The sequence below is a fragment of the Phyllosticta citriasiana genome (assembly GCF_038021145.1).
Source record: "Phyllosticta citriasiana strain CBS 120426 chromosome Unknown IWZ02scaffold_7, whole genome shotgun sequence".
In the NCBI taxonomy this organism is placed as follows: Eukaryota; Fungi; Ascomycota; class Dothideomycetes; order Botryosphaeriales; family Phyllostictaceae; genus Phyllosticta; species Phyllosticta citriasiana.
Genome location: NW_027117284.1, coordinates 1,423,997 through 1,449,425, shown reverse-complemented (window position 1 = coordinate 1,449,425; position 25,429 = coordinate 1,423,997). Strand labels below are relative to the sequence as shown.

Sequence of the window (25,429 nt, the reverse complement as noted above, 5' to 3'; positions counted from 1 at the left end):
TTTGCCACTCCATCCGCACATCCTCACAAACCTCATCCATAAACGCCACCACCATCTGGACGCCCCGTATACGTGACGAACGCACGAGGCGAAATTAGATACGCGGAAAATTCATGGCTACGCTCTTTGCGGAACCAAAGGACTGAACCGACTCGTCCGAGCTTACATGGAAAAGTGGGACATGGAGGACTACAATGACGCCGCCGACCTAGCTTACGAGCACGCCATGTGGGTGAAAGGCTCGGGTGTGGTTAAGGACGCGATGCGCGATCCCGACCGGAGGAACTACGAGTACACTTCCTGCCTCAAGGGCAGCTACTTCGTCGCGCGTTGCGGTTGACGGCGTTCGCGAGTACGAGGAGATGGTCCAGGAGGCGGTCACCGCCCGCAACGCGGTTGAGGATGTCGACGCATGCACTTGCGGCGTCATTTGCGAGCGCCGTTGGGAGTACGAGCAGTAAAAGGCCTGGGCTGCTGATACCGAGGATGAGAAGTGAGGGTCAGAGACTTATCAGCAACAGTCTCCAGAAATGACGTAGCCACTTTTGAGGTGGAATAGGGAGATCAGCTTGTTTTCCTGCAGGAGGAGGAATATGAGAACAAGCTGGTTCTCCTATAGGAGGAGGAAAGAGGAGATCAGCTTGTTCTCTGCACCGCTCTCCCAGAGTAAAAGAAATGTAGAGATCAGCGTGTTCTCCACGAAACTTTTTTTTAATGGAGAACATCACTCAACGTGCCGTAAATCACCAGCAGTGTTTGTTTCCAACCCAGTTAATAAAGCATTAGAGAAACTTCATGGCTTTCGCAGATTCTACTGTCTTGCCGCTTTCATAAAGGATCGAGAATCAACGAGGGCACAGTGGGTGTAGAAAGAAATGAGAACTGCTCTAGGGAGCAGTCATCTGCCATCATGGTGTCGCCTAGGGAGCAGTCATCTACCATTGTGACTGCGCTTGGCGAGCTATTGTCACTACTAGGTGTCGTTTCTTTTTTCATCCACTGTGGTGGCGACCTCAATGGGAAACCATCAGTATGGAGCACGTTACTTCCAAGTGGAGTGACATGGAGAAGAGATGAAGAGATGGGATTGATTTCCAAAAGTACGCCCTATCCGCAGCCGCAGCCAACGGTATCCATGTGTCGAAATTGATGAACCGCAACGCCAACAATATCCCTGACCGACTCCTGGCCTAACCCAAGCAAGCCGTTCGCAGCGGACCGATCCTTGAAAGCCTCGGCCGCACCCAACGCCGTTGTGGGATGATCAAACAAAAGATTGCAGCGCTCCAGCATCTCCGCGCCCTTGTCCACAAAGCCGCGCTCGATGCGCTTCCGCGCCTCGCGCACCGCGTCGTCGACTGCGACGAAGCTGACGAGATACGACTGCTCCGTCACGGCGTCCAGACTCCGCAGCACGGCGTTGGGCGTCGTCACGCAGCCGGCGACGTGGAGGAGCCGGTTCCGTGGTATGCGGTCCCAGTGCTCGACCACGGCGGCGACGGCGCGGCAGACCCACTTCGTGCTGCTGGCGCCAAACTCGCGCGTCCCGTCACCTATCACTTCGGCGCTCGCCCACCTCATGTCGACGCCGAACTTCCCGTTTACCAGCGCGGCGTCGAGGATTGTCCCGCACGCTACGCTCACCCATTCCAGCTGTGTCCGTGATGCTTCGTCTCCTTGCTTGTGCTCTGCCTCGCCCCCCTTGGCCCCACCAATTCTCCTCGCCACGGTGCGCAAATGCCGCAGCACGCGCGCCTGAGCCTCTGCCGCTGTCACACCGACCCATTCCCGTCCAATTCCTCCATCAGCATCCGCATCTTCACACTCGGACGCCGCGCGCAGCGGCGCGAGAAGCAGGCGCCGCACGCGTCTATGAGCGCAATCTGCTGGGCAACAGCGTCGTCCTGAGCACTAGGATGCGGGGCGCCAACGGAGGAGATGACGAGATAGGGCGCGTGGGCGGAGAGAGCATTGGCGAGGGGGGATGGCGACGAATAGTTTACGCTGGCGATGGAGCGCGGGGGGTCGAGGTTGAGGAAGAACTGGTGGAGCTGGGCAGCGAGGGGGTTTCATGCCTGAGACGATTCCGGGTCACGTCAGCAAACGAAGCGAAAGAGTGGTGTGGTGGTGTGTGGTCGACAGATAAAAGAGAGGGAAAATGCGGGGGATTGACGTCGGGAGGAGCACGTACGTTGACGATGAGGATGGAGCCGGGCTCGGGCTGCCGATGATCGGCGCCGTCAGTTGGAACCATGAGGCCAGGCCGAGCGGATTGGCGCGGTTCTGGTCACGCTCGCGCTGGATGTCGAGGAAGGTGTGCATGCAATTGGAATCCATGGCGGAGGAGAGGTGATGGGTTGGATTTTATATGTGTGGCGATGGTAGAAGGAGTAGAATTGTAAATGTGATTTTGCTGATGGGAACAAAAATCAATGCTGAGGAGCTCGGTGCTCTTATATCTGGCATGAGGAAGGGGGCTCGCACACGGAGCCGCCGCCAGCGAAGGGAAAAATTTGGAGCTGTTGCGCAAAGAAAGAGAGAGAGAATCAGGTGGTCGCGAGACCGGAGTGAGCGTGTCGGGTGATGTCAGCCGAGTCGCTCCGTCTGCCGTTCCGGCTGCTTTTCGTCACCAGAAGTCATGGCCGCCGAAACACGCTTTCGACGGCTTGAAACGTGGGCAACGTCTACTGACTGACTGACTGCCTGCCTGCCTGCCCGGTGCTCACTCTTCCACCATCTCTCTCTTCAGTTCTACATAGTTAATTATTGCCGCGGTCTTTGTCCCTGTCATAGACCTCCCTCATCATCGGGCATTATTCGAAAATCTCCCGCAAGCCTGCCTGCCTGCCTGCCTGCCTCCGTCTCCCACTCGTCCACCACCATCCCGTATCCAGCCATCCTATCCCGTCTCGGCTCGGCCCGTGTAGTCTCGTTGCCAGACTGCACCAGCCGCTCTAGCGCATCCATCTGCAAACAGTCGGGCTTGTCCACTTGCTTCAGTCCACCATGCGCTGGCCGGCAAGGGATGTCTTTGCTTCTTTTTGACATGTCACTCCCCGAATGCCAGCGCCCACGTCCTTCACGGCCACAAGTCTGATGTTGGATCACCCGTCTTCGGCGGAAACCGGCGTGCTCCTCGGCTTGCTGTCCAGACGACGTCGGAGTCCGGGTGCCACTGCGTCCCGCGCTTGTTCTTGCCTTGATGGCGTGGTACGGGGACATGAACAGGCGGTGGGAAAATAGCCGTCGATGATTCTCATCCCTCCACGTTGAACCTTCAGGCGGAGACTGCTGATCCTTCAGACTCGAGTTTGCCTGCTACTTTCCCAAGCCCACATGTTGGGAGAAACTTGGCCTCGAAGGAGCTTCATGCAGATCAGCTGTGTGGTCGTCTTTGGATTTCAACACAGACACGATCTTCCGCAGGTGGTGCACTTGCAGAAGCGACCCGACTCTCAGACCACTGCAATATGTTGTGGCTCTTGCCATATGTGGCTTCCCCGCTTTCCCAGCTTCTTGGTCAGGGCGGCGAGATTTCTCTCGTGATTGGAGATGTCGATCCCAAACTTCGAGAGGACGTGAAGCGCAGTGTGCTTCAGCAGTCACTATGAGGTCCAGTCCTCGCCATTTCACTCCCGAGAGGAATTGCCACACACTTTTTGTGTGCTGCAACTCTCCACACCGAGTCTTGTTCAGACCAGATTCGAAGTTGGTAGGTGATTGAAGCTTCCTATCTCAGTCCCTCGAGGAATATTTACTGCGCCTTGTCTCGCCCCCTCCTCAATTCTTCAACTCTTGTCTTGTCTTTCCCTCGAAGCACCGGCATTGGATGCTCCCAATCAGCATTGCCTTGAAACACCTCCCAAGTCATCCACTACGCCTTGTCTTCTCAGTTGTCGCTGCCACGTCTGCTCTGCAGCCTCTACACCTGATAAATGTATTGCGTGTATCGCAATCTGTCTCATGCTTCAGACATCCAAAACTACATTGACAAGACAGTTGCACCCGCGGACAATTCGTCAGTCCGAAGACAATACTTGACAAAAGCCTAATGTACTCAGCGGAGTAGGCGCAAATTTTGGCTGATATCAAACAGTTGTACGACCATCTCAGCCAGTTGAATGCTGTCGGTTCCTGAGATGGCGTCGGCGCCAAGACAACCGTCTTCCTTTTTCTTTCCTCTTTCGTCACTTTTCCCAGTCTACGCCCTTCTCCCAAGCAAGCTGTTCACCGGCTGCGCCTTGAGGTCCTCGATAAGACAGGAGCACATGACATCCACTCACCAATGACTGCAGGTCTCCGTTCGCTCATAACCGATGAGACTTTGCAATCGCGCTTTGAATCTAGCTTGGCCAACGATAAGGGCCAGCCAGCATTGGCGCCAAGCCAGCGGCGGACCAACGTTAATGTATGCTTAATCGTGGTCGTATTTGCGGCTGGGCATTTCGCAACTTTTACCATGTCTCCATCGCAGCCAAGATCTGCCAAGGACCCTGTCAGCACCCGCCTGCCTTTTTCTGCTTGCTCCCAAACACATCTACGGCCGTCTGCCAATATGCAAGCAGTTGTCAGATTCACTAGCAAATCGGTCCTTCGCATTCTACCGCGCAAGCGCGATTACGAGCGGCACATTCGAATCACTTATCAGCATCTGAGGTTACATTCTTCTTTTGCTGCAGCGCCATGCATAGACACGGAGGACAAAAACATCTGGAAGTGGAAGGCCATGAGCCACAGCCCCGGATGAGCGCCATCGGGGGCCATCTTTGGGCGTGCACCGCGACGATCGAGTGCGCAATGTTCGGCGATGCTTCCATTTCCTTTCCCTTTTCCATCTTGGTTGTCTCGGGTACTTGAGACATGGAGAACAATTGGAGAGTGGCACATGCTGAATTCCAACAACAAAACGCCTGCCACGTGACGGAGTAGAGGCTCACAAAAGCAGTCTCCACCTCGACTTTTCTTGACCATCATTCCAGCCAGCTTCGCTCAGTCTTCCTCTTCACCTGTCCAATCTAATCCGCCATCATGTTGATCAAAAGCACAGTCTTTACCATGCTGATAGGCCTGGCCCTGAGCAAAGAGATGGCTCAGGATCAGGTCAAGGCCGCAACGCTGTACAAGACTGGTATCATCCACAATCGAATCATGAGCAACAAACATGTGAGAATTTCATTCGTATTCGATGCAATGTAAACTGACAACCCAAAGGCTACCTGGGACCGCCAACGCGCTGCCGGAGCATTCAACTCGTCGCAGTACCCAGAGCTCGGCTACACAGAGTGCATAGATGGAAAAGCCGTGGCAATCTCTGGCGACGCCAACAACACGTTCCAATGCAACAACGTAAGACGCTTGCAAATTCAAAGAATTCCGGCTAAAAAAAGCCTTCAGATTGACCTCTACCACTTCCTCAGCCACGAAGCGCTGGGAAGCAACGGCGGCGAAGGCTCTTCGTCGTGGGGATGGACGTCAGACGACGGCCGCGAATTTGTAGCAATCGGCCAGTCCGACGGCGCGGCCTTTGCCGAAATCACCAAGGAGGGAAAGCTCTCGTATCTAGGTCGTCTGCCGCAGTACTCGATCCCTAGCATCTGGCGCGAGATCCGCGGGTACAAGAATTACATGGTCATTGGCAGCGAAGCCGAAGGCCACAACATTCAGATCTTCGATATGACAAAGGTGAATACTGCAATTGGCATTCGACTCGATATCTAGCAAACTAATGCTCGGCGAATAACTAGCTCCTGGACATCGACCCCGCCAGCCCTGTCACCTTCAGCAATGAGGCCGACTTGACCGGGCTTTTCAAGGGCCTGCCTATCGGACGTACGCACAACGTCGTCATCAACGAGCAGACGAACTGGGGCTATGCCGTCGGCGCGCAACCGCGCAACTCGTCGTGCGCCGCGGGCCTCATCTTCATTGATCTGAGCGACCCCTCGAACCCGACGAGCCCTGGCTGTGATCCGCAAGATGGCTACGTGCATGACGCGCAGTGTTTGATTTATAACGGCCCCGATGAGAAGTATGTCGGGCGCGAGATTTGCTATGGGTATAATGAGGATACGCTTACCATGTGAGAAGACACTCCTCCAAAAGATTGACAACTGCCAAGCGATACTGACACGTGCGCAGCTACGACGTCACCAACAAGCCCAACTCGACCGTCATCTCGCGCACCTCGTACCAAGGCGCGGCATACACGCACCAGGGCTGGGTTCTCGACACGCAGTGGCAGCAGTACCTGCTGCTCGACGACGAGTACGACGAGTACGACAAGGTGGAGCCGGCGGCCGACGGCTTCCACGTCACGTACATCTGGTAACAATCCACTCCCAAATTTTCGCTACACCCCAGACTGACGAGCTTCCGAACAGGGACATCTCGACCCTCTCCTCGCCCAAACAAACCGGCCTCTTCAAATCGTCGCACCACAGCGTCGACCACAACCAATACGTCTACGGCAACCGCACGTACCAATCCAACTACGGCAGCGGGCTGGCGGTGCTCGACATTGGCAGCATCCCGTCCGACCCGACCGGTGCCGGGGTCAGTGAGGTTGGCTGGTTCGATGTCTATCCCGAAGACGACGCTGTCGGTGGTGTTATCGATTTTGTGGGTAGTTGGAGTAGTTTCGCGGGGTTTGAGAGTGGGTGGATTTTCGTGAATACGATTGAGAGGGGCGGTTTTGTTGTTAAGATGAAGGGTTAGGTGAGGATTGGAGGGATCTGGGAAACTGGGAGCGGGAGAGCAGGTGAGGGGGGAGGGGGAGTGGAGATGAGGTGTGTGATGCTGGGCTTCTTGGTGGTTTAGGTTGTTGTTGGTGCTGACGAAAAACGGTCATTTAGTGGCACAGAAAACATGTTCTTTCGGACTTGTTGCTGCTTGAAATCCAACTTGCGTTTTTCAAAGACTGCTCCATTGTGTTTGAAGTGCGCATCAGGGCTCGAATGCTCCCCAGTACTGGTTTCTGCGCTCGCGTGGATGCTATTCAATGCTCCAGGTCGTTTGAGATTTGAGAAAGGGGCGCTTCAATGTTTCCCAGCAATAGTCCGTCGCAGCGTACGAATGCTCCCCGTCCGCTGCCCTTCAACTTCAATTACATGAGGCAGCTGTACTACTGACCCTCGGCTCCGGATGAAGTTTGAAAGGCTGCCACGTGTGGTGAAATGGAGCTGTTTCTTCTTGCGCGCATGTGAAGCTGAGAGGTACATTCCGTCCAGAGGTAATTGGTTGATTAGATCTGACAAGAGAGTGTTTCCCACGCTTCTTGACGCGTCGAAGATCGGTCTCTTTGGCGAGATTTTGGTGCGGAACAACCTGGAGTTCGAGAACAAATGCATCGGGTCCGTACTGAGTTCGTGTGGAATCTCGTCACTTGCTTCGAAGATGAGAAACCTGACGCGACCGCGGTAGCCGCGCGGATTTGAATGCGCAAAAAGCCGCCGCAGGCGTCTGAAACCAATGACAAGGCTGTCATGTTGGTTGTGCGTTACCTAGGTACATGTATGTTTCCGTCGGCGTGGGTGTCCGCTCCCGTGACGTCATGGGAGCACATGCCGGCGTTATTTCACGCGTCGAATCGTCAAACTCCAACTGAACAGCCTACGGAACTTGGTCAGCATCTCGAAGCATTCTCGACTGGCGAAGCAAGTCCGGAGTCTCGAAATTACTCCCGAGCACCACAGCATATCTGACAGAGCCTACTTCGATCAGGTCACAGGAGAGAGGGACAAGTACTACAAGGAACACCGCGATGAATGCAATGCAGAGCAGTTCAAGCATATGGCCAAGTCTGTCGACTCTCTACGCTCTCGATTCTGCGATATCGTAGCCAGCGACGTTCACATCAGAACAACAGGACCCGTCACCGCCTGGCTGACGCGAGCCTCGACAGGCTTCGCAAGCCTCGAGAGTCTCCGATTTGCTCTTGTAGAAACGGAATCAAGCCAGTGGGACGACCGGACGGCTGAATACTGGAACGCCTCTGGACTACCAAAATCGACCGGTTTCGACTCCGCCAACCACGACTGGAGAAATGGCAGCAGATTCTGGGTCTCTCCCACCGGTCCAGACACCTGGGTTACGTTCTGTCTGCCGTGCTTGCCAGCGGCGTCAAGTTTACACCTCGCCATTGCCTTTGCTAGCCTGGCTCCTGCGCTGTACGATTTCATCTGCGAGCACCGAAGCTCTTTGAGGAATATCCGCATCCGCCCTTGCGAGACGGCATCTTGGGATCTCGAAGATGAGAAGGTCAAATGGTCCGCCTTTCTGCGTCTCCTCCTGTCGCTTCCGAGTCTGGATGACGTTTTCTTTCAATCCGCCTTGCTCCATTTATGACGACGTCGATAACGGTACTTGTCATGAGAAGCTTGGTCTGTACGCGGCAAGAGTTCGGATAGAGGAGAAAGTTCAGCTGTGGCAGCAAGCGGAGGATGCTGGAGGTCTTTCTTAGAATCGACCGGAAGTATTAGATTGAATCTCTCAGGCTGCCAAAATCTGGTAACTTCTGGCGCATCACTTAACGCGAATCCCCTGTGAAAATGCAAACAAAATCCAAGAAGCGAATCTCCGACTCTAGAATGTTCCGCGGCCGCCCGCCATGCAATTCATCCGTCGAATGCTCCCTCAAATGTTGTCCTCCAGCGGGCTCAGCCCCTGAGGAGAACCAATCCTGTCCTCAAAGAAGAAACGCAACCTCTCGATGGCAGCGCGGTCTTCCATGAATTCGGAAAACTTGGTCACGTCAGTGCCAGGCATCTCAAAGATACCGGGGTAGCCCGCCGGGGGGTCAACGTCGCTGCGAACGGACCAGCCGCCCCTCGATTCCTGGAAGTCCTTGGACAAGATGAACGAGTGCAGCAGCTTGGCGCCCTCGGGGTGCGGGGCATCCTTGAGAATAGCGCCAGTCTGCGGCCACGAGACAAAGTCGCCCGAGGTGGTTGGGAACGAGACGTTGAAAGGCGGCGAGGCGGTCAGGCCAAGGGAGCCGGTGAAGGAAGCCGTGTAAGTGCCGTTGGAGGAGCGGATGAGGGTGTTTGGGGTGGCGGAGCCGCGGACCCAGCGCGGGTTCTGGGCCAGCAGCTTCTCGAACCACTCGTAGCCCTGCACCTTCATGACGAGGTCGAAGGCGAAGAGGACGGCGTCGTCGTCGTTGGGGTACGTCAGCACCAGCTTGTTCTTGAACTCGGGCCGCAGGAAGTCGTCCCACTCCCGGATCGGCTCCCTAACGTAGTTGGTGTTCCATCTGTTGACCCAGTTCAGGACGTAGAAGCTGTTATAGTAGCCGTCGGCGTCGCGGAAGTCCTTGTAGAGGGACTCCCAGCCCAGCGGCTTGTATGGCAGCAGTACGCCCTGCGACTTCCATCGCGGGTAGTCGTGCAGCGTCTGCAGCGCAACGCTGTCGACATAGACATCGCCAGTGGCAATTTGACGGTCGATCTATGCTGCCCGTCAGTGGCAACTCGAGAGGGAGTGGCTGTTAAGTGTTCCCACATTGACGTCGTGGTACTTGGACAAATCAACAGTGACATTCAGCGTCATTCCAGGGAAGCGCTCCTCAAACGCCGACTTCAGCGAGTCCTGCTGGTTCTTCTCGTCACCTCCATGCCACAGGGTGACTGTTCCGCCCTCCTTCAGGGCGGCCTGGTAAATCTCATCGAGGGTGCGGTTCTCGACCTCGACGTAGCTGTTCCAGCCCAACTGCGGGTCAAAGGCTGAAGAGAAGGCGGCGGTCGCCAGCACATAGAGTAGCTTGGAGGAAACCATGTTGTCGACGTTTGAAGACTGTTTTCACCAACATCGCGAAGAATCATTTGCTAGATATATGTATTTGGAAGCCACACATTGCCTGAGTCGCACAGGAAGAGATTGGTCAGCTTTTGTATTTTGTTCTTTGGGAGGATGTTGCAGGCGGAAAAGCGCCGAGGCGTCAAGTCTGGCAGGAGATGGCGGCAGCTTCTGACATGATGGTGCGCCGTGGGCGGTGTCGACGTCGACGAAGCCGATTGCGAATCCAAAGGCGCACCTGTTAGACAGGTACCCGAGATGAACAGGAAGAAGCCTTTGCCGCCTGGTCGGCCCGATCAGTGTTCGTCCGACTACTTTGGGTCAAGCGAGATCTCCCTTCGTTTGGACTTCCAACGTCTTCTCTCAAACAGATGGAGCACTGTTCTGGGGTAGCGATGGAAGCGGTGGAAGCCTGGGCGTGTGCTTTGCGAGCATTCTTCGACCCCATGACACAGCCCGACAGACGAGTAAAGGATCGCGGTTTGAGCATGGTCCGCCGCCATGAAGTGGATGATAATCCTTACTCATCACCTCAAGTCAAAATTTACCTCCACTCCAACCGCAGTCATGCTCACCAAGCGTATGTCACGCTTAGTGAATTGGCTTTCGCAGCAAAGGCGTGGAAGTTGTGCGTGAGCGATTTATCTGCATTGAATTGTGCCGTGGTACCTGAAGCTCGAATCGCAACCAGGCTTACCAGTCGCCAGCTCACTTCATCGCCATGACTTCCGCCGGGTTGGGATGCGGAAGGGGACTCTCCATTCCGCTGGATTGGAGGTAGGGAAGATTATCATGTCCACTCCGATTTTTCGTCTGTCATTACCAACAGGGCGCGGAAAACTTCCGTTTGTCCAACACAGGGCTTTCCAGCGGTGACCTCTGTACACGTTAACTTGAGCCATGATTTGGTGAGTCGCGCCAGTGGTCATGCGTGGAAATTGTGGGAATACACTGATTTTGGTGGAGTTGACTAATCGTCGAAGCGACTGCCCAATTCGTCATGGCAAACCACTGCACAGCAGGTATGAGAAAAGACGACAGCTCCCTGAATGCGGCTAGGGTAGCGAATGACAGCTCCCTGTGTACAGCTGGAGTGGTGCATGACAGCTCCTTAGCTCCGGGTACGACGCATTTCCTCCTCAGCCTCCGAAACCTCGTCCTTCAACTCCGCCATTGAACGGTATCCTCCCGTCCAACACTTGAGAATGACATCAGCGAAAGGGATACCATCCGAACTGGGCCGATCTGCCATTGCAGGAAAAGTCTTGGTCTCCCACCAATCGTAGTTGGTTTCCTTCCAGACCATGATAGAATAAAAGACGTAGCCAAGGTATAGCATCTCCGCTTGCACCGTCTCCTCCTGTTGGCTCTTCCAAGCCATCATGTCGGTATACAACGGCAAGAGCTCCGACTGTCCGAAGTCGCACAGACTGATGGCGTCGTTGTGTAAGAGGAGGTTGAAGAGATGGATGTCGCCATGGAACACTCTGCGCGAGTGAACGTGATCGAAAGCCTCGGCAATCGATCGTATCCACTCTTTCCTCAATTTCAGAGGAGATGGCTGTTTGTCGAGGATCAAGGCCCCGAGGCTGCCTTGGTTTGCAAAAGCGTACTCAATCCCATTGTCGTCAGCTCCGGTACCACAGAATCCAAAGCATCGAAGAATGTGTGGATGGGCCCCCAGTCGTCCAGTTACGGCCTTTTCGTTCGCAAGCTCCTCCTGACACACGCTGTTGTAGAACTCAAAGTCTGGTTGTTCCTTGGTGCGGAGTTTTGGGATTTTGACAATGCGGTCTTCGCTAATTTGGTAGATCAAAGCAGACATGCCTACCGTCAACAGCTCCCTTGTCTTCCATCGTTTGTGGTTCTGGCTGGTGTCTTCCCCTGATTGTGAAACTGATTCAGAATTTGGTGGTCTGGTATTCATCAGGACAGATCGTTTGTTGTGAAGTTTGATGTGGACAGATTGGAGGTCTCTGAAATTCATAGAGCGCGTAAGCGCGCGCTTGTGATCATTATGCTGTGGCACAGTCATGCGAACGTGGTCCGAACGAACCTGAGGCGCAGGGATAGTGATGTAACACCTCAGCAACTAGGGACAAGGTGCCACATGTGCGGACATCTAGAACTAAGTAGATGCATAAGCGGGGGTTGTGAATTTTGTTGCCTCGCCGCGGCACCAACTGGAATCTTCACCGCCTCCGCCCTGGCGCCGAGCAAGCCATTCAGAAGCGCTAATGAAGGGCCAACCAATTTCGAATATCAAGAAGAACCGAGCGTTGTGCTATTTCATATTGTCATCATTTCACAGAATACCTCTTCAGACCGAACTAGGAGGGTTCACTTGTCGTCTGTTTGTCGAAGTGATTGCTGCGACATCAAGGAGGAAAGGATACTCGTGGGTTTCGGTCTAGCCCCTAGTACTGGACATTCGGTAGGTCACTCAAAGCCTTCGCTGCGCGTCTTTCCTCCAGACCGCGTAGAATCGCCAGCAAATTGAGCACTTACAGTCCTGCAACGCGCTCCAACTATTCCCACTTTGCCGCCATCTCTACCGGCGTTGTTTGTGGAGGATCCTCCCGTGGGAATGTGATACTGTAATGCTCTCCATAGTAGTCTGCGTACATTGTCAAGCTAAGGTTTTCCAGGTGTTCCACTTCAAAGCAAGCTCTCAGGACCTCCAACCATTTCGCATTTTATCTCGGGGAGATGGTGATGTCGATATTCCGGACCGTCTTCGCATTTCTGCGGAGGGACTCGGACAGGCGTGTGGCAACGCTCGCGGGGAAGAAGAGGTTCAGTTCTTGCAGACACTTGAGCTCACAAGTCGCAAACATGGAGTCGAATACGGGGACACAGGCTTCGTGTTCTTGTACGTCATGACAAGCGATTTCCAACTCCTGAAGGGATGCGCAGGCGTTTTGCAGGAGCCATGGCATGTAATTGACGTCTGACTTGGCGTCCGCTGAAAGGATGATTTACAGAATCTTTAGGTTGCCGAAGCTTTGCTTGAAAAGCTCCTGGTATAGCCGCGTCTCTGGAGCATTCGGCGCTGGGGTTTCCTTCTTGACGACGAACAGCCCGCCGTCGAAAACTAGCTTGAAGGGGATGTCCCGCTGGCGACTACGGCATACGTGATTATGTCCATGTTGCAGCGGCGTCGTTCCCTTCTGGGAACTTCATCCCAGTCGAATGGGAGGACTGGAAAGTGGTCATCAAACTCGTTTGTCGAAAATAATTCGCCCTGTAAGATTTCTAGCCTGCGCCTTTGTTCAAGGTAGTTGTAGTCACATGAGAGCGTTTCGAGGTTCTTCAGGCCACTCATCGCCCGTGTGAGCAATGAGTGCGCGAGTCCAGATTGGCGAATCCGTTTGTCGCTTTCGATTCGGTTCCCGAAATCCGCGCGAGATTGGTCATGGATTGCTTGCGCTTCTTCCAGATTTTTGCCACCACTGCGGGAGATGAGCTCCAGCCAATCATCGGTGTACACCTGAGTATATGCGAGGTCGCTTGTATCGAAGTGCTTGACTTCGAATCTCCAGTGTCTTTATATGTTGAGCCACGGGAGGATGAGCTGCAATGTCGAGATGCTTGAGTGTCATTTCGATCTTCAGCCGCTCAAAGCACAATTTTCCGAAGAGCCAAAGAGTCTTCTCGTATAGTATTCCTCGAAGGAATGTATGACCACTTCGAGGTTCTTCAGACTTATCATCGCACGCGTCAGAAGTGAAGATGCAAGCCCTGAGTCTTTGATGAATCTTTCACCATCAACTCGATCTGCTATGCGCTCGCGAAGCTGTTCCAAGCGAATGGTTGTTCTTGCCACTTGCTCTTGGTCGTCTTCGGCAATGTTCCTCGCCCAAGTAGGGCCTTTCTCCTCGAGGCCTTTCAAAAGCGAGCGAGAGCCAGCAGGTGAGCGGATTTGCAGCTCCTTGACTTTTGGACCAAGAATAGGATGGCTTGCCACATAGATCAAGCGTTGGAGACCTTCTAAGTCGAGCCTGACAGAGTGATTGCGGAAGAATCGCGTTCCAAATATGGCGAAGCTCATGTTGTTGAGCTGTCGATTCGCAAGGCGGAATCTATACAAAGCGCTGTCTGGCAGAAATCGAGAAATCATTTCTATCAACTCCATGGGCATTTTGAGAAGGCCCGGAGTGCGTACTCGATCCTCAGGCGAAGCAGCCGTGTTGTTTTGGTCGTTCATGTTTGCCAGAACGAGGGTCCTGCTAGGGGAGGGAGCGGAGGGCTGGACGGCCATGTTGATATTAGCAGACGCGTCGCTGAAGCGACATGTGTTGGTGAAGGTGCAACACCTCAAAGAAGAAATTGGAAGAGGGTGACGTGTGTGTCCATGGGATTCGGATCCTAGTGGTGTTCTTTTCTAGAGCAAAAGTTGAGTGTGGGATCCAGCGTCACCGTCCAGCCAATCCGCGCGCTGGATGTTTGGGTGTACGCTAGACGTGAGAGTTCCGCGTGTCGGAGTGGCCAGAGAAATCCGATTCCGTGGCCTTAGCAGCACAAGAAGACAACGTCGTTGAGGGAGCTGTCGTGGTTGGAGGACGCCTCGAAGACGCGTGCGCGTCGTGCAACGGCTGCGTCACCAAGGAGCCAATCCTCGCGTGAGGCGCTCTGGTGAAGAAGAGAGGCGATAAAGTCGAGTAGCGCAGTGAAGAGAAAGGTATTCGAGCTCGAGGCCTGAGCAGCAGGAGAAGGCAGTAGTGTCGGAGGGAATCATCGTGGGGTTTGGAGGATGTTGAGGCCGGGAGGAAACTCCAAGTCGTTTGCTGCCGCGGTGTCTGGCGGAAGGCACTAGCCACCACCACACCACCCATTGTGGCAACAACTGTTTGTGGTACATGCTGAAATTCCACCTCAGTCAGCTTCAATGTGCAATTGTTGACCAGTTTCTGTCCATCACCGTTGAGTGTATGAATGCTCCCCACCGCCGCTTTGACTCGACCCAAGTACCCTAGCCAAAGGGCAGCTCGAATTGACTCGGGGCAGCATCCATTCAACCTAGTTCTGTCCACACGTCGAGCCACACAGTACAGTAGCCTTGACTATCTGGCAACCTTTTTGTCGATGATACACCCATCTGTCGAATGCCAAATTTTCATGGAATCCCTCAATTGACGTTCCCTCGATTTTCTAGATCTCGGACCTTTCCCAGAGTCTTGCGGTTTGCTTGTCGAATCGTTGCAGCTTGGGGTTGGAGACATTGTGATTAGCATACGAAATAGTCGTGAGACCTTGCAAGTTTGCCATGATACGGGCAAGCAGTGCGGGGCAAAGCCCGGACTTCCAGAGCTTTTGATCTTCATGAACTGACTCAACGATTGATGCATGAAGACTTTAAAGTGACTTCGATGTCTCAATCCATTCCTCCTCCTCCGTGAAGTGTTCTTTCTGTGCTTCTTTCATGTATTTTTCCTCCAAATTCGAGAACGAGCTTCGCTCCGCCAATCGTGGAAGTGGGGCCCGATCTTCAGCTTCTGGACCTGCCTTCCGAGCGTGGGATGGGCAGCAATCTTGCTCAATTGTTTCAGAGATCTCATCTGAAGTTTGACCACCCGTGTGGTGAAATATTGTCCATTCCTTCAGAAAGCAACGATTGGATGCAACGAAATCAAATGGATTCAATGTCGGTCACTTCTGTCTCCTGATACCTGGTGTCCAGGTAGATCTTGCTTTGTGTATGAATCTTGAGATTCATCAGCTTTTCGCGACGCAGACAAGCCTGAAGCACTTTGGAGCATGCTGCATTTCTAAAACTCAAATTCGATCTCGCCCCATTGAGGAGTCCAGGATGTGTAAACAACAGTGAACTTGTCGGGAACAGAGTGCTCAATCTCCACTGCTTTCAAGCTTTGTTTGTGACTTTCAATGAGCTGAACCATTCAGCCCACCGTGTGGAAAGTGCTCTTGGTCTTCAATCTCTCGAGTCTGGGAAAGTGAATCCTGGAGAAGAGGTCGTTACAGAGAGGAGCGGCGGTTTCTGCCATGTGATCATCGGCGTCGCCGTCAAAACCAGCAGGCATTATTTCCACGCAGATTTCCAATTCCTTCAGGTCGTGAGGAGCAGCAGATAAGAAGTGCAAGGCATCATCGACTCTTGGATGTTCAACAGGATCGTAGTAGTCATCGCCATCGGGAAGAGCGGTTCGGAAAGACAGGTGTAGAGAATCGAGTTGCTGAAAGTTTTCTTGAAGAAGCAAGGCCTCTGATTGAGGCCGCCTTGCAGACTCTCCGAGCAGGAATGCTCCGTCTTCGAGTCTCAGTGATGATAAAGAGACCTTGCTGGTGACAAGAGCGGTGATGACGGTATTCAAACCATCAGAACGATATTTTAGCCAGTCATACTCGTCTTCCATCCAGCCAAAGGAAGCTAAGGAGGTAACTGCAATCTCACTAACGTTAGCAGCCTCCCGAAGCTTGGTTATCTTCCAGTTGAAATGGCGCAAGTTGGGGTTCTCGAATTTGTGTTGATAGTTTCCGTACTAGATACTGCGGAGACCACTAAAGTGCGACAGCGCGCAGCCGAGCCGAGCTGGAGCTAGTCCCAAAGCCCGCATGTTTTGTTCATTGTCTTGGGAGGCCCTGACTACCTCTTCAAGTTTCTCAAAGGACTGTTTCATGCGAGCCCACTCCTTCGGATCAGAATCTGCTTCTTCCGCCTTTTGGTTGTCTCGGTGCCTCTTCTCCAATCTTTCGAATTCAATTAGTTCGTCGTCGAAATGGAATTTCAGTGAGATCTTCGAAGCTTGCGTCTGTTTTCCCAGTTTATAGTGTTCGGCAATGTTGACCAGATCCGTAGGGCTGTCATATTTCAAATTGACCTTTCTTGATGTAAAGTACGTCCGTCGGAAGAAATCAAACCTAGCTTCGTTAATCCAACTGCAGGTGAGGCGAAAGGTGAGGATCGTTGGCGAGCAACAAATCTTTGCCATGTTCTCGTAGTCATGCTCGTCATCGCGTCGTGGTGTACCCAGAGAGAAAGGCAGCCAAGGAGCAGCCAAGTGATGGGCAACCCTGTTGACCAGCTCCACGGGAAGATCGAGCATTGGGAAGACCTTTTCCGCCTCACGAGGCACTGGAGTCTCCGACTAGTCGCTCATCGCTGCTGTGTTCGGGTGTGCTGACGATGCGGTCCCATTGGTTGGTGGGGTCGAAAGAGCTTGAGCGCATGTTAGCATGTTAGCGACTACAGTAAAACACGGTGGGCGAACGCACCTTGTGTGACGCTGAGGAAGGAGCCTCGTAGTGAGACGCGCGGATGTCCTTCAGCCAGAAGCAGATGGTAGAAGTGATCAAGCAGCTCCCTGGGACCAGTCAGTAGTAGTAAACAACGGCTCCCAGGGTTCAGCCAATGATTGAAGTCAACAGCTCCTGTAGTTCAGTTTCAGGCAGTTTCTTTAAGCAACAGCGAAAGCAATTGATCCCACGCCTTTAGAGGGTTTGAAAGTGTGCATTACAGCCAGTTTTTCCCAGCAAAGAGATGCCGGTCTATGCATACCAGATTCGAGCGGTGATACCCCAAACGCCATCCATGCAAGTTGTAAATTCCGAACGCCGCGCTGCAGCCCATCCGCTCCCCGCACCCGTCATACAGCCCCGCAACCTCTCCACAAACTTATGAGGCTCCCTTCTCCAAAAACTCCTTGGCTTCGTTGACCTTGGACGCGAGGTACGGGCTTCCGCCACGGTCAGGGTGGTTCAGTAGCATGAGCTGCCTATGCTTCTTGCGGATGAGCTCTTTGCTCAAGCCTCTCTCCCTAAAAAATCACATCTTGCGTCAGCACCTCGTCCATTACAATATCGGTATATGCCATTGATGTGATCCGGTGACGACTTACGGAAGCTCGAGGATGAGCGAAGCTTCGCGGCGGTTCATCTTGGGCTCGAAACCGCCCTTGTAAAAGGCCTTGCCCAGCATACCAGCTGAGCCTCCGCGCGATCGCTGGAGCGCGACATATCCTGCCCTTCCCTGCGAAGAAAGTCAGCATTGTCCTAGGACTGCGGCTCGAAAGGTTTAGAAATGACGTACGAAAAAGGCGGCGGCGGCAACGCCGAGACCCATCACTATCGTGCCGACCATGATTTCTGAGTGACAGAGAGAAAAGGGAGGCCCAGGAGATGGAGAAGAGCGCAGATCCACAAAACGCAAGAGGTATAAGTCGTAGGAACAGAAAGCGTGATGCTGGACGTCGGCGGAGAGGCGAATTCGCCGGGCTCGAAAATCGCGCACGGGGTCTAGGGAGATCCGTGCTTACCCTGTCAGAAAAGTAGGCTTGCAGGTTCAACACCAAAGACACATTCCCAACGACCGCTACATTGCCAACGTTCTTTCTGCCCCGCCCACGCCGCAGCTCCTGGGCTTATATCGCGGCCTATTCTCCACCCTACAACCGGCAGAGGCACCCTCATTTCTTTCACGCCCATCACCGCGCTTGAGTAGCAACAATGCGCGTCGAGACCTGCCACTTTTGCAGCAGGCCAGTGTGTGAGTTCCGCGGCGCTCCGGGGACGAGGCTTTCGTACTGACTCTTTAGACCCTTCCAAGGGTATCACTTTCTGCCGCAACGAGTAAGTTCCGTCAAACGGCAGCCAAACAACCGCCCGCTAACAAATCATAGTGCCAAACAATTCCGCTTCTGCGTATGTACCCTGCGAACATTGGAATCCACCATAGACACTCATACCACCCTCACAGCGATCAAAATGCCACAAAAACTTCAAGATGAAGCGTAACCCCAGAAAATTGGGCTGGACCAAGGCCTACCGCAAAGCGCACGGCAAAGAGAGTACGGGGACCCTACACTCCTCACCACACACAAACGGCTTCTAACGAAAAACAAGTGGTCGTCGATTCGACGCTCGCCTTCGCCGCACGGCGAAACGTCCCGGTGCGCTACAACCGCGACCTGGTCGCCAAGACGCTGCAAGCGATGCAGCGGGTCGAGGAGATACGGACGAAGCGCGAGCGGGCGTTCTACAAGGACCGCATGCGCGGCAACAAGGCGCGCGAGCTGGAGCGCGACCGCAAGCTCGTCGCCGAGAACCAGCACCTGCTGCCGCCCGAGGAGCGCGACGAGGTGCCCGAGCACGTCCGCGCCAAGCTCGAGCGCATGGACGTCGAGCGCGAGCAGGACCTCGAGGATGCCGAGGAGGTCGACATGCAGGACGAAGAAGAGTTGCCAAAGATGAAGGTCAAGGTGCCGAAGGCGAAGAGGAAGCAGCGGTTGGTTGTTGGCAAGGGTGTCGAGGATATGGATGTCGATGGTTGAAGAGGCGGCGGCTGGTGGTGTGCTGGGTTTTGGACCGCGCGGTCCGTTGGGTAATGAATTACGGTGGACGACGCTCCTACGAGGCGCTTGAAAACCAGGGCTTGAGCTCGTATCGCCAGCGCAGCGTTCTCAGGCGCGGGCGAAGGAAAACAAAGGCGTTCAAGGCGCGGAGAAAGATTGCTGCTCAGAGACTACCAGATACCGGGCACAGGGTCAGGTCTTTTCAAGATTGACATCAGGCGTGGGCGGCAAAAAAAATTCAAGTCTTTCACCAACTTATGTGCCACGGTTTTTTTCAAAATTGATATGGATATTCAATGCTCAAATGCACAATGATTCCCTTTGCCTTAGGTTTGGAGGGCGACTGACGCATATGTCATGCACTGCACACGAGGAGGGCCCGCACAAAACAAGACCACACCGCTCAAAAACCCCATGTTCGCTCTTCCAACCGCAATACCCATCTATCCGTTTTCGCCAGCCGAAACCCTTTGGAAAGGTACCCTGGCCATTAATTTGACCCCCTCGGCCGCTCAAGATCCCAGCGGTAAGGGATGCATACATGTAGCTCTCGTTATCCGTGGTATCAGTCCCTCCCAAACGACACCGATGCATGTCGGCTCTATGGCTCCGTGTGCATGGCGTCCGTGAAGCTGTTGGCAGCAGTCGTGGCAAAGTACCTGACGTCGACATCATCGTCCTGCTGGAGCTTTTCTAGGTTGGGGAGAATATTGTTTTGGATAAGGTTGAGACCACGTTGACAGCCTGTAGGGTTCTGGTTTGCCTTTTCCAGCTCGACAATGGTGCCTTGCTCGGGCAAGCGCTTCAACACGCCAATGAGGACCTCGTAGGACTTGGCAACGTTGAAACGGATGTTGGGAATGCGGTCGTCAACCAGCTTCTCCATCATTGGCAGGATGGAAGCCTCGATGACGTTGAGGGATAATGCGGGGGCAAGCGTCTGGAAAACATCAGTTTGGCTCTCATCAATTAAAACAGGTAACTCACCGAAATGGCAAAGCAAGTGGTCATGCGGTAGAGGTAGTTGGGGTGGGCTCCCATGGCCATAACCTTGGGGACGATCTTGTCATTGGCCCAGTCGACGCCAAACACCTCGGTGAGCTTTTTCAGATTTTGGGTCGAAGCCTCGCGAATCGAAAATACCGTGTCGCCAAGCCAGCTCATGCAGAGATTGCTCAGCTTCTCGTCGAAGAAAGTCCGGCCGAGTTGGCTGCCAAGAAGTGGGACGTATTCGATGATAGCGAGACGAACGCGCCACTGCTTGTCTTCAGCAAGCTGGACAATCGCCGGAAGAAGAGACTGCGAGAGAAGCTCGATTCCAATGACTGAATGACGTTAGAAGAGATCATAATAAAGAAATTGCTGAATATTACCGTCGTTGACCTGCTCGAGCTTTGAGATGATGTTGAGGCGAACATCAGGGAATTCATCCTTCAGCATCTGCAGGAACATGGGAAGCAGGTGGGTGATGGTCCTGCAATGAATTAGCATTCGAAATACTGGTCACTGAATGTATTCTTACTCGTCCTTTCCGAGAATTGGCGCCAGACCACTAATCTGACTGCCAAGAGCGGCCCGGACGTGTTGAGATTGGTCTGACACAAGCTCTTCAATGTTTGGCATCACCTCCTGAATCAAAGTCTCCTTCGGAAGGAGCCTGCAGAAGCCTGGACCGTGTTAGCATGATTTTTGACGTTTGTTGTCTGATGTCATACCCGGAATCTGCCCCGCAATGGCGCTGCGCACTTCAGCCTCAGTATCCTTGATGAGCTTGATGAAAGCTGGAACCAGGTCCCTCGTAATGAGCTCATCCTCAACAGCCTTTGCAATCTGAGGCCCAATTAATAACTCCGCTTGAGCTTGATGGTAAATGTTTACCTTTTCGAAGCGGTCAGCAACCATGTATCGCACTCTCCAGCTCTTGTCCTCGAATAGATGCCTCAATGCCGTGAGCAAAACGCCATGGCTAGTTTGCTCCTCCTTGGGAACAACCTCCGCGATTGCAATCAAGACGTCCACGGTCAGAAGCCTCACGCTGTCCTGGTCATCGGTCGTCAAGCGCTGGAAAAGCGGAATCATGTCCTCGATGACGGTCTGAGGGGGCATACCGGCCTTTACGAACTTCGCCAGGTTGTTCGCGGCCTGTCTTCGGACCATGGGGGTATCATCGTGAACAAGCTTGGTAAAGTGCTGCCTAAGGTTTTCCTGGGCCTGAGCCGATACTCGGGGATAGGGGTCGACGTAGAGTCCGGTGGCGGAAATCTTGGATGTAAACCAATCTGCGGTTGAGAGACGAATCGTGAGAGGGACAAAGTACTCCTCAACTTGCTGCGGGCTGAGCTCCTGGCAGACCTTGTTCAAAGATTCTACCGCCTTGAGGTTGTCAGCGCAAGGCACGCCCCAGACCTTTGGCTGGTGGTACCCACCTTCTCCCGAACCAAGGGCTCCTCAATGCCGGCCAAGTTCTCCAAAGGGGAGATTAGCACGTGGCCGTACTCCGGACCTCCCACATATTCCACAAAGTTTCCAAGCTCCTCGCTCAGGGCGGTCAAGACCTCGTCTTCGTCTTCAACAGACTCTGGAGGGGTATTAGCGCTCAGAGGTCATCATCTCCTTGCAGAACGGGACGGGCGCGACCAACCGTCGAGGAAGGGTATAAGCTCGTCCCTGGTTCTCTCGGCTCCCAGGGCCAGGGCAATGGTTGACAGGCGGCGAATGGCATTTAGGCGAAGAAGGACGTCGTCGTGCTAGAAGGGAATCAGCCGAGTGTCGACGTAACAACGCATGGGTGCAGGCGCCTGCGCCCGTACCTTCAGCTCGTCAATGAGCACGGCGATGGGGTATAGCTCGTCGTGCGAGTTCGGAGCGTCCATGGTGTATCAGCGCGAGAGAGAGGCTCGAAGAAAGGAACGTGTCTCAAAACGAGTTGATGCGCGTGGACGGGGTGACGTCTGCAGAGGTTCGCTGCGTAGGGCGGGAAACAGGGTAGGTCGTGGGGCGTTGGTGAGGATGGCGACAGTATCCGAAGGTCGATGCGATGCGACCCAGCGAGAGCACCGGGTCTGATCAAAGCTGAGAAGAGAGTTGAGGCCGGGCGGGGGGTGGGGGGAAGAAGGGTGATATGTTTGCGGCCGGGTGTCTCTGGTCGAGTGTTGGTCGTTGGACAGACAAGGCGATTCCTGAACGCACAAGCGCACGGACATGGGCTGGCGGGGCGGAAGCTGTTGCGCAACCAAAATCGCCAAAGAGAGATGATGACTCCAAGCACTTCCTCACCTACCACCACTCGCCGACCAACTCGATTCTGCTCTGGACGATCAAGACACGCTGCTGTCATCCCGCTCGACGAAAGGACGCTGCTTCCTCGCCATTGTCCTCCGCGTCTGCGCCCTGCCCGATTTGCTGCCGCGTCCACCACGTCTGCGCCGCCAACCTCTTAAATCATGCCCACCATTTCTGTGGACAAGGCCGAGCTCTTCAGGGCCCTCGGCAAGGAGTTGGTCTCCCCGTCTACATTGCTTGAATGAATGGCTGCCTCTGAAAGAGAAGAGCGTGGAACAATTCGTTCGGAGGACACGGCGCAAAACCTTGGGGCATGGCTGATTTGGGACAGGTACACCACCGAGGAATTCGACGAATTGTGCTTCGAGTTTGGTAGGCAGGCGTTCTCACAGCACTGGCACTTTGGTCAAGCTGACAATCCCAGGAATCGAGCTCGACGAAGACGTAAGATGTTCCAGACGCCAACCATTGCGCTCTCGCTGAGACCCTCCAGACGACCAATTCGAAGCGTCCCATTGTAGACGGCGTCGAGGAACCCCCGCAGCTCAAGATTGAGATTCCCGCCAACCGCTATGATATGCTTTGCTTCGAGGGCATCGCCCTCAACCTCAACATCTTCCTCGGGAGGGCATCCATCCCCAACTTTAGACTAGTGGCTCCCGCCGGTGGCGAGCTCCAAGTGATGAACGTCGACAAGGAGGTTAGCAAAGGCAGACTCGAAGAGACAAGCGGCGAGCTGACAGATGACAGACCGCACGGATAAGACCGCTTGTTTCCTGCGCCATCCTGCGCAATGTCAAATTCACAAAGGACCGCTACGAATCCTTCATTGCTCTGCAGGACAAGCTCCACCAAAACCTTGCCAGGCAACGGACGCTAGTTTCCATTGGTACCCACGACCTAGACACCATTCAGGGACCCTTTAGCTATGAGGCACACGCGCCCGAAGACATCAAGTTTATTCCTCTCAACCAGGACAAGGAGATGACTGCGGCAGAGATGATGAACTTTTACGAAAAGGACAAGCACCTCGGCCGCTACCTGCACATCATCCGCGACTCGCCCGTATACCCCGTCATCTACGACGCCAACCGCACCGTTCTCTCCCTCCCTCCCATCATCAACGGCGACCACTCCAAGATCAACCTCGAGACCAAGAACGTCTTGATTGAAATTACCGCCCTCGACAAGACCAAGGTTGAGATTGTCAACCACATCATTTGCGCCATGTTCAGCATGTACTGCGAAGAGCCCTTCACGGTTGAGCCCGTCAAGGTTGTGTCGGAGCACAACAAGGAGACTCGCCAATCGCCAGACCTGACTCCCCGCCAAATGCAAGCCGAGATTGAGTACCTGAATCAAGTCTGCGGTCTTGAACTTTCTCCCGCAGAGCAGTGCAAGCTCCTTCAACGCATGTCCCTGCAAGCCACACCCTCCAAGTCGTCGCCCAAGCATCTCGACGTGTCTGTCCCCATCACCCGCGCCGACGTCCTGCACCAATGCGACATCATGGAGGATCTCGCCATCGGCTACGGTTTCAACAAACTGCCACGCGAGTACCCCAACCGCAGCGCCGCCGTCGCCGCTCCCCTCAAGATTAACAAGCTCGCCGACATTGTGCGCCTGGAAGCAGCCATGGCAGGCTGGAGCGAAGTGATGCCGCTCATCCTGTGTAGCCACGACGAAAACTTCGCGTGGCTGAACCGTAAAGACGACGGCACAACAGCCGTACGTTTACAAAACCCCAAGACGCTCGAGTACCAGATTGTACGCACGTCGCTGCTGCCCGGTCTGCTCAAGACGATTCGCGAAAACAAACACCACAGTGTGCCCATCAAGGTCTTCGAGGTCAGCGACGTCGCGTTCAAGGACATGGCGCAGGAGCGCAAGAGCAGGAACGAGCGCCACTTTGCCGCCGCGTGGTATGGCAAGACGAGCGGCTTCGAGGTCGTCCACGGCCTGCTCGACCGCATCATGCAGATGCTCAAGAGCGCCTTCATCACGCGCGAGGAGGCGCTCAAGAATGACAAGCTGGGCGGCTACTGGATTGAGGAAGTCGACGGTACGTTTACCCGCCTTGGCTACCCGCCAACAGCACAAAAACCACATCAAACGAAACAAACCTCACAACCACGCCAAGCTAAGCTAAACAAACCAAACCAAAACACTCTGCTAACGCATCAACCCAACAGACACAACCTTCTTCCCTGGCCACGCCGCCGCCATCAAGCTGCGTCTGGCTGACGAGGCCACGGGCAAGCTGTCGACGCACAGCATTGGCGTCTTTGGCATCCTGCACCCGACCGTGCTCAAGAATTACGAGCTGCCGTTTCCGACGACGGCGCTAGAGCTGAACTTGGAGGTGTTCCTCTGAGCTGCCGAGATAAGCGCAGAAAAGAAATATAGAAAGATGGATCGTCTCTGCTGAGTTGAGTTGAGTTGAGTTGAGTTAGATCAGTCGCGAGGCTTGGCTGCCTGGCTGGCTGTCTGGCTATCTGATCTGATGCACATGATGATGTGCATGCATGTGTGGGAGCTTGGAGTGAGCCTCCTTGTTCTTGTTGTTGTCGTCGTATTGTGATAGATAGACGATATGAGACAAGATGGGCAAGCAAAAAAAGACAAGAAGAATAAAAGGGATTTCAAACGTCCTTCCTGTACGCAGAGCAGTCGAATTGACGCCAACTGCTGCAAAGTGCAAGCCAGCAGAGAAGCAAGCAAGCAAACCTCCCGCTGCCGTGCCTTCATTTTGCTATGTGATATGATATGATACATGCATCTTCCCATCCCTTATTTCCTATCCCCCATCCATGCAGTGCCAAATTATGCAGCCCAAAAGTCGACCCATGTGAAGCGCCAGTTTAGCCCTGCCGTACGTATCCTGCCTAACCGTCCATGCCATGCCAGGCATTTGCATCGTTTTGCCAGTTCCAAAAACACCAGAGAGAAAGAGAGACGCACCGCATGCACTGCTCGGATATGATGCCCTTGCGATGAAGCCAATAATGCAAAGCGCCTAACGCCAACCAAAAACCAAGTCCAATGGA

The 25,429-nt window shown here is 54.0% G+C and overlaps 11 protein-coding genes across 11 annotated transcripts; 5 read left to right on the top strand and 6 right to left on the bottom strand.

Annotated features, from left to right (window-relative positions):
- Positions 1-1,107: 1,107 nt before the first annotated feature.
- On the bottom strand, positions 1,108-1,689 carry IWZ02DRAFT_377977 (uncharacterized protein; the record flags this gene model as incomplete). The annotated part of the gene is made up of 1 exon (XM_066764974.1): positions 1,108-1,689. A coding segment is annotated over one exon (582 nt), but the record flags the coding sequence as incomplete, so codon positions are not given.
- Positions 1,690-4,138: 2,449 nt separating this feature from the next.
- Positions 4,139-5,162, top strand: IWZ02DRAFT_280819 (uncharacterized protein). Its single transcript, XM_066763640.1, has one exon. It carries the CDS (start codon positions 4,286-4,288, stop codon positions 4,745-4,747), a length of 462 nt encoding a protein of 153 aa, XP_066622526.1. The 5' UTR covers positions 4,139-4,285; the 3' UTR covers positions 4,748-5,162.
- On the top strand, positions 4,784-6,874 carry IWZ02DRAFT_280808 (uncharacterized protein). The gene is made up of 6 exons (XM_066763639.1): positions 4,784-5,163; positions 5,212-5,346; positions 5,395-5,682; positions 5,745-6,079; positions 6,139-6,324; positions 6,381-6,874. Exons 1-6 carry the CDS (start codon positions 5,029-5,031, stop codon positions 6,712-6,714), a joined length of 1,413 nt encoding a protein of 470 aa, XP_066622525.1. The 5' UTR covers positions 4,784-5,028; the 3' UTR covers positions 6,715-6,874.
- Positions 6,875-8,631: 1,757 nt separating this feature from the next.
- IWZ02DRAFT_420629 (ABC transporter) lies at positions 8,632-9,771 on the bottom strand (the record flags this gene model as incomplete). Its single annotated transcript, XM_066765833.1, has 2 exons — positions 8,632-9,444; positions 9,499-9,771. The coding sequence occupies 2 exons, from the start codon at positions 9,769-9,771 to the stop codon at positions 8,632-8,634; spliced, it is 1,086 nt and encodes a 361-aa protein (XP_066622524.1).
- Positions 9,772-10,415: 644 nt separating this feature from the next.
- Positions 10,416-11,941, bottom strand: IWZ02DRAFT_452979 (kinase-like domain-containing protein). Its single transcript, XM_066767637.1, has 2 exons — positions 11,849-11,941; positions 10,416-11,768 (listed from the first exon to the last, which is right to left on the bottom strand). The coding sequence occupies exon 2, from the start codon at positions 11,717-11,719 to the stop codon at positions 10,904-10,906; it is 816 nt and encodes a 271-aa protein (XP_066622523.1). The 5' UTR covers positions 11,720-11,768; positions 11,849-11,941; the 3' UTR covers positions 10,416-10,903.
- Positions 11,694-13,069, top strand: IWZ02DRAFT_280763 (uncharacterized protein). The gene is made up of 4 exons (XM_066763638.1): positions 11,694-12,226; positions 12,303-12,389; positions 12,441-12,727; positions 12,786-13,069. The coding sequence occupies exons 1-4, from the start codon at positions 11,810-11,812 to the stop codon at positions 12,928-12,930; spliced, it is 936 nt and encodes a 311-aa protein (XP_066622522.1). The 5' UTR covers positions 11,694-11,809; the 3' UTR covers positions 12,931-13,069.
- A 190-nt stretch (positions 13,070-13,259) lies between these two features.
- Positions 13,260-14,151, bottom strand: IWZ02DRAFT_280715 (uncharacterized protein). Its single transcript, XM_066763637.1, has one exon. It carries the CDS (start codon positions 14,051-14,053, stop codon positions 13,403-13,405), a length of 651 nt encoding a protein of 216 aa, XP_066622521.1. The 5' UTR covers positions 14,054-14,151; the 3' UTR covers positions 13,260-13,402.
- A 2,990-nt stretch (positions 14,152-17,141) lies between these two features.
- Positions 17,142-17,995, bottom strand: IWZ02DRAFT_452971 (import inner membrane translocase subunit tim14). Its single transcript, XM_066767636.1, has 3 exons — positions 17,840-17,995; positions 17,649-17,779; positions 17,142-17,567 (listed from the first exon to the last, which is right to left on the bottom strand). Exons 1-3 carry the CDS (start codon positions 17,888-17,890, stop codon positions 17,426-17,428), a joined length of 324 nt encoding a protein of 107 aa, XP_066622520.1. The 5' UTR covers positions 17,891-17,995; the 3' UTR covers positions 17,142-17,425.
- A 15-nt stretch (positions 17,996-18,010) lies between these two features.
- Positions 18,011-19,368, top strand: IWZ02DRAFT_452967 (ribosomal protein L24e-domain-containing protein). The gene is made up of 5 exons (XM_066767635.1): positions 18,011-18,295; positions 18,345-18,378; positions 18,429-18,450; positions 18,506-18,596; positions 18,652-19,368. Exons 1-5 carry the CDS (start codon positions 18,256-18,258, stop codon positions 19,077-19,079), a joined length of 615 nt encoding a protein of 204 aa, XP_066622519.1. The 5' UTR covers positions 18,011-18,255; the 3' UTR covers positions 19,080-19,368.
- IWZ02DRAFT_452966 (armadillo-type protein) lies at positions 19,369-22,243 on the bottom strand. Its single transcript, XM_066767634.1, has 9 exons — positions 21,911-22,243; positions 21,742-21,847; positions 21,527-21,678; positions 20,979-21,473; positions 20,816-20,930; positions 20,623-20,767; positions 20,474-20,574; positions 20,088-20,425; positions 19,369-20,040 (listed from the first exon to the last, which is right to left on the bottom strand). Exons 1-9 carry the CDS (start codon positions 21,971-21,973, stop codon positions 19,702-19,704), a joined length of 1,854 nt encoding a protein of 617 aa, XP_066622518.1. The 5' UTR covers positions 21,974-22,243; the 3' UTR covers positions 19,369-19,701.
- Positions 22,244-22,352: 109 nt separating this feature from the next.
- IWZ02DRAFT_452963 (phenylalanyl-tRNA synthetase beta chain) lies at positions 22,353-25,107 on the top strand. Its single transcript, XM_066767633.1, has 6 exons — positions 22,353-22,596; positions 22,714-22,754; positions 22,807-22,826; positions 22,876-23,082; positions 23,133-24,444; positions 24,575-25,107. Exons 1-6 carry the CDS (start codon positions 22,544-22,546, stop codon positions 24,754-24,756), a joined length of 1,815 nt encoding a protein of 604 aa, XP_066622517.1. The 5' UTR covers positions 22,353-22,543; the 3' UTR covers positions 24,757-25,107.
- The last annotated feature ends 322 nt before the right edge of the window (positions 25,108-25,429 follow it).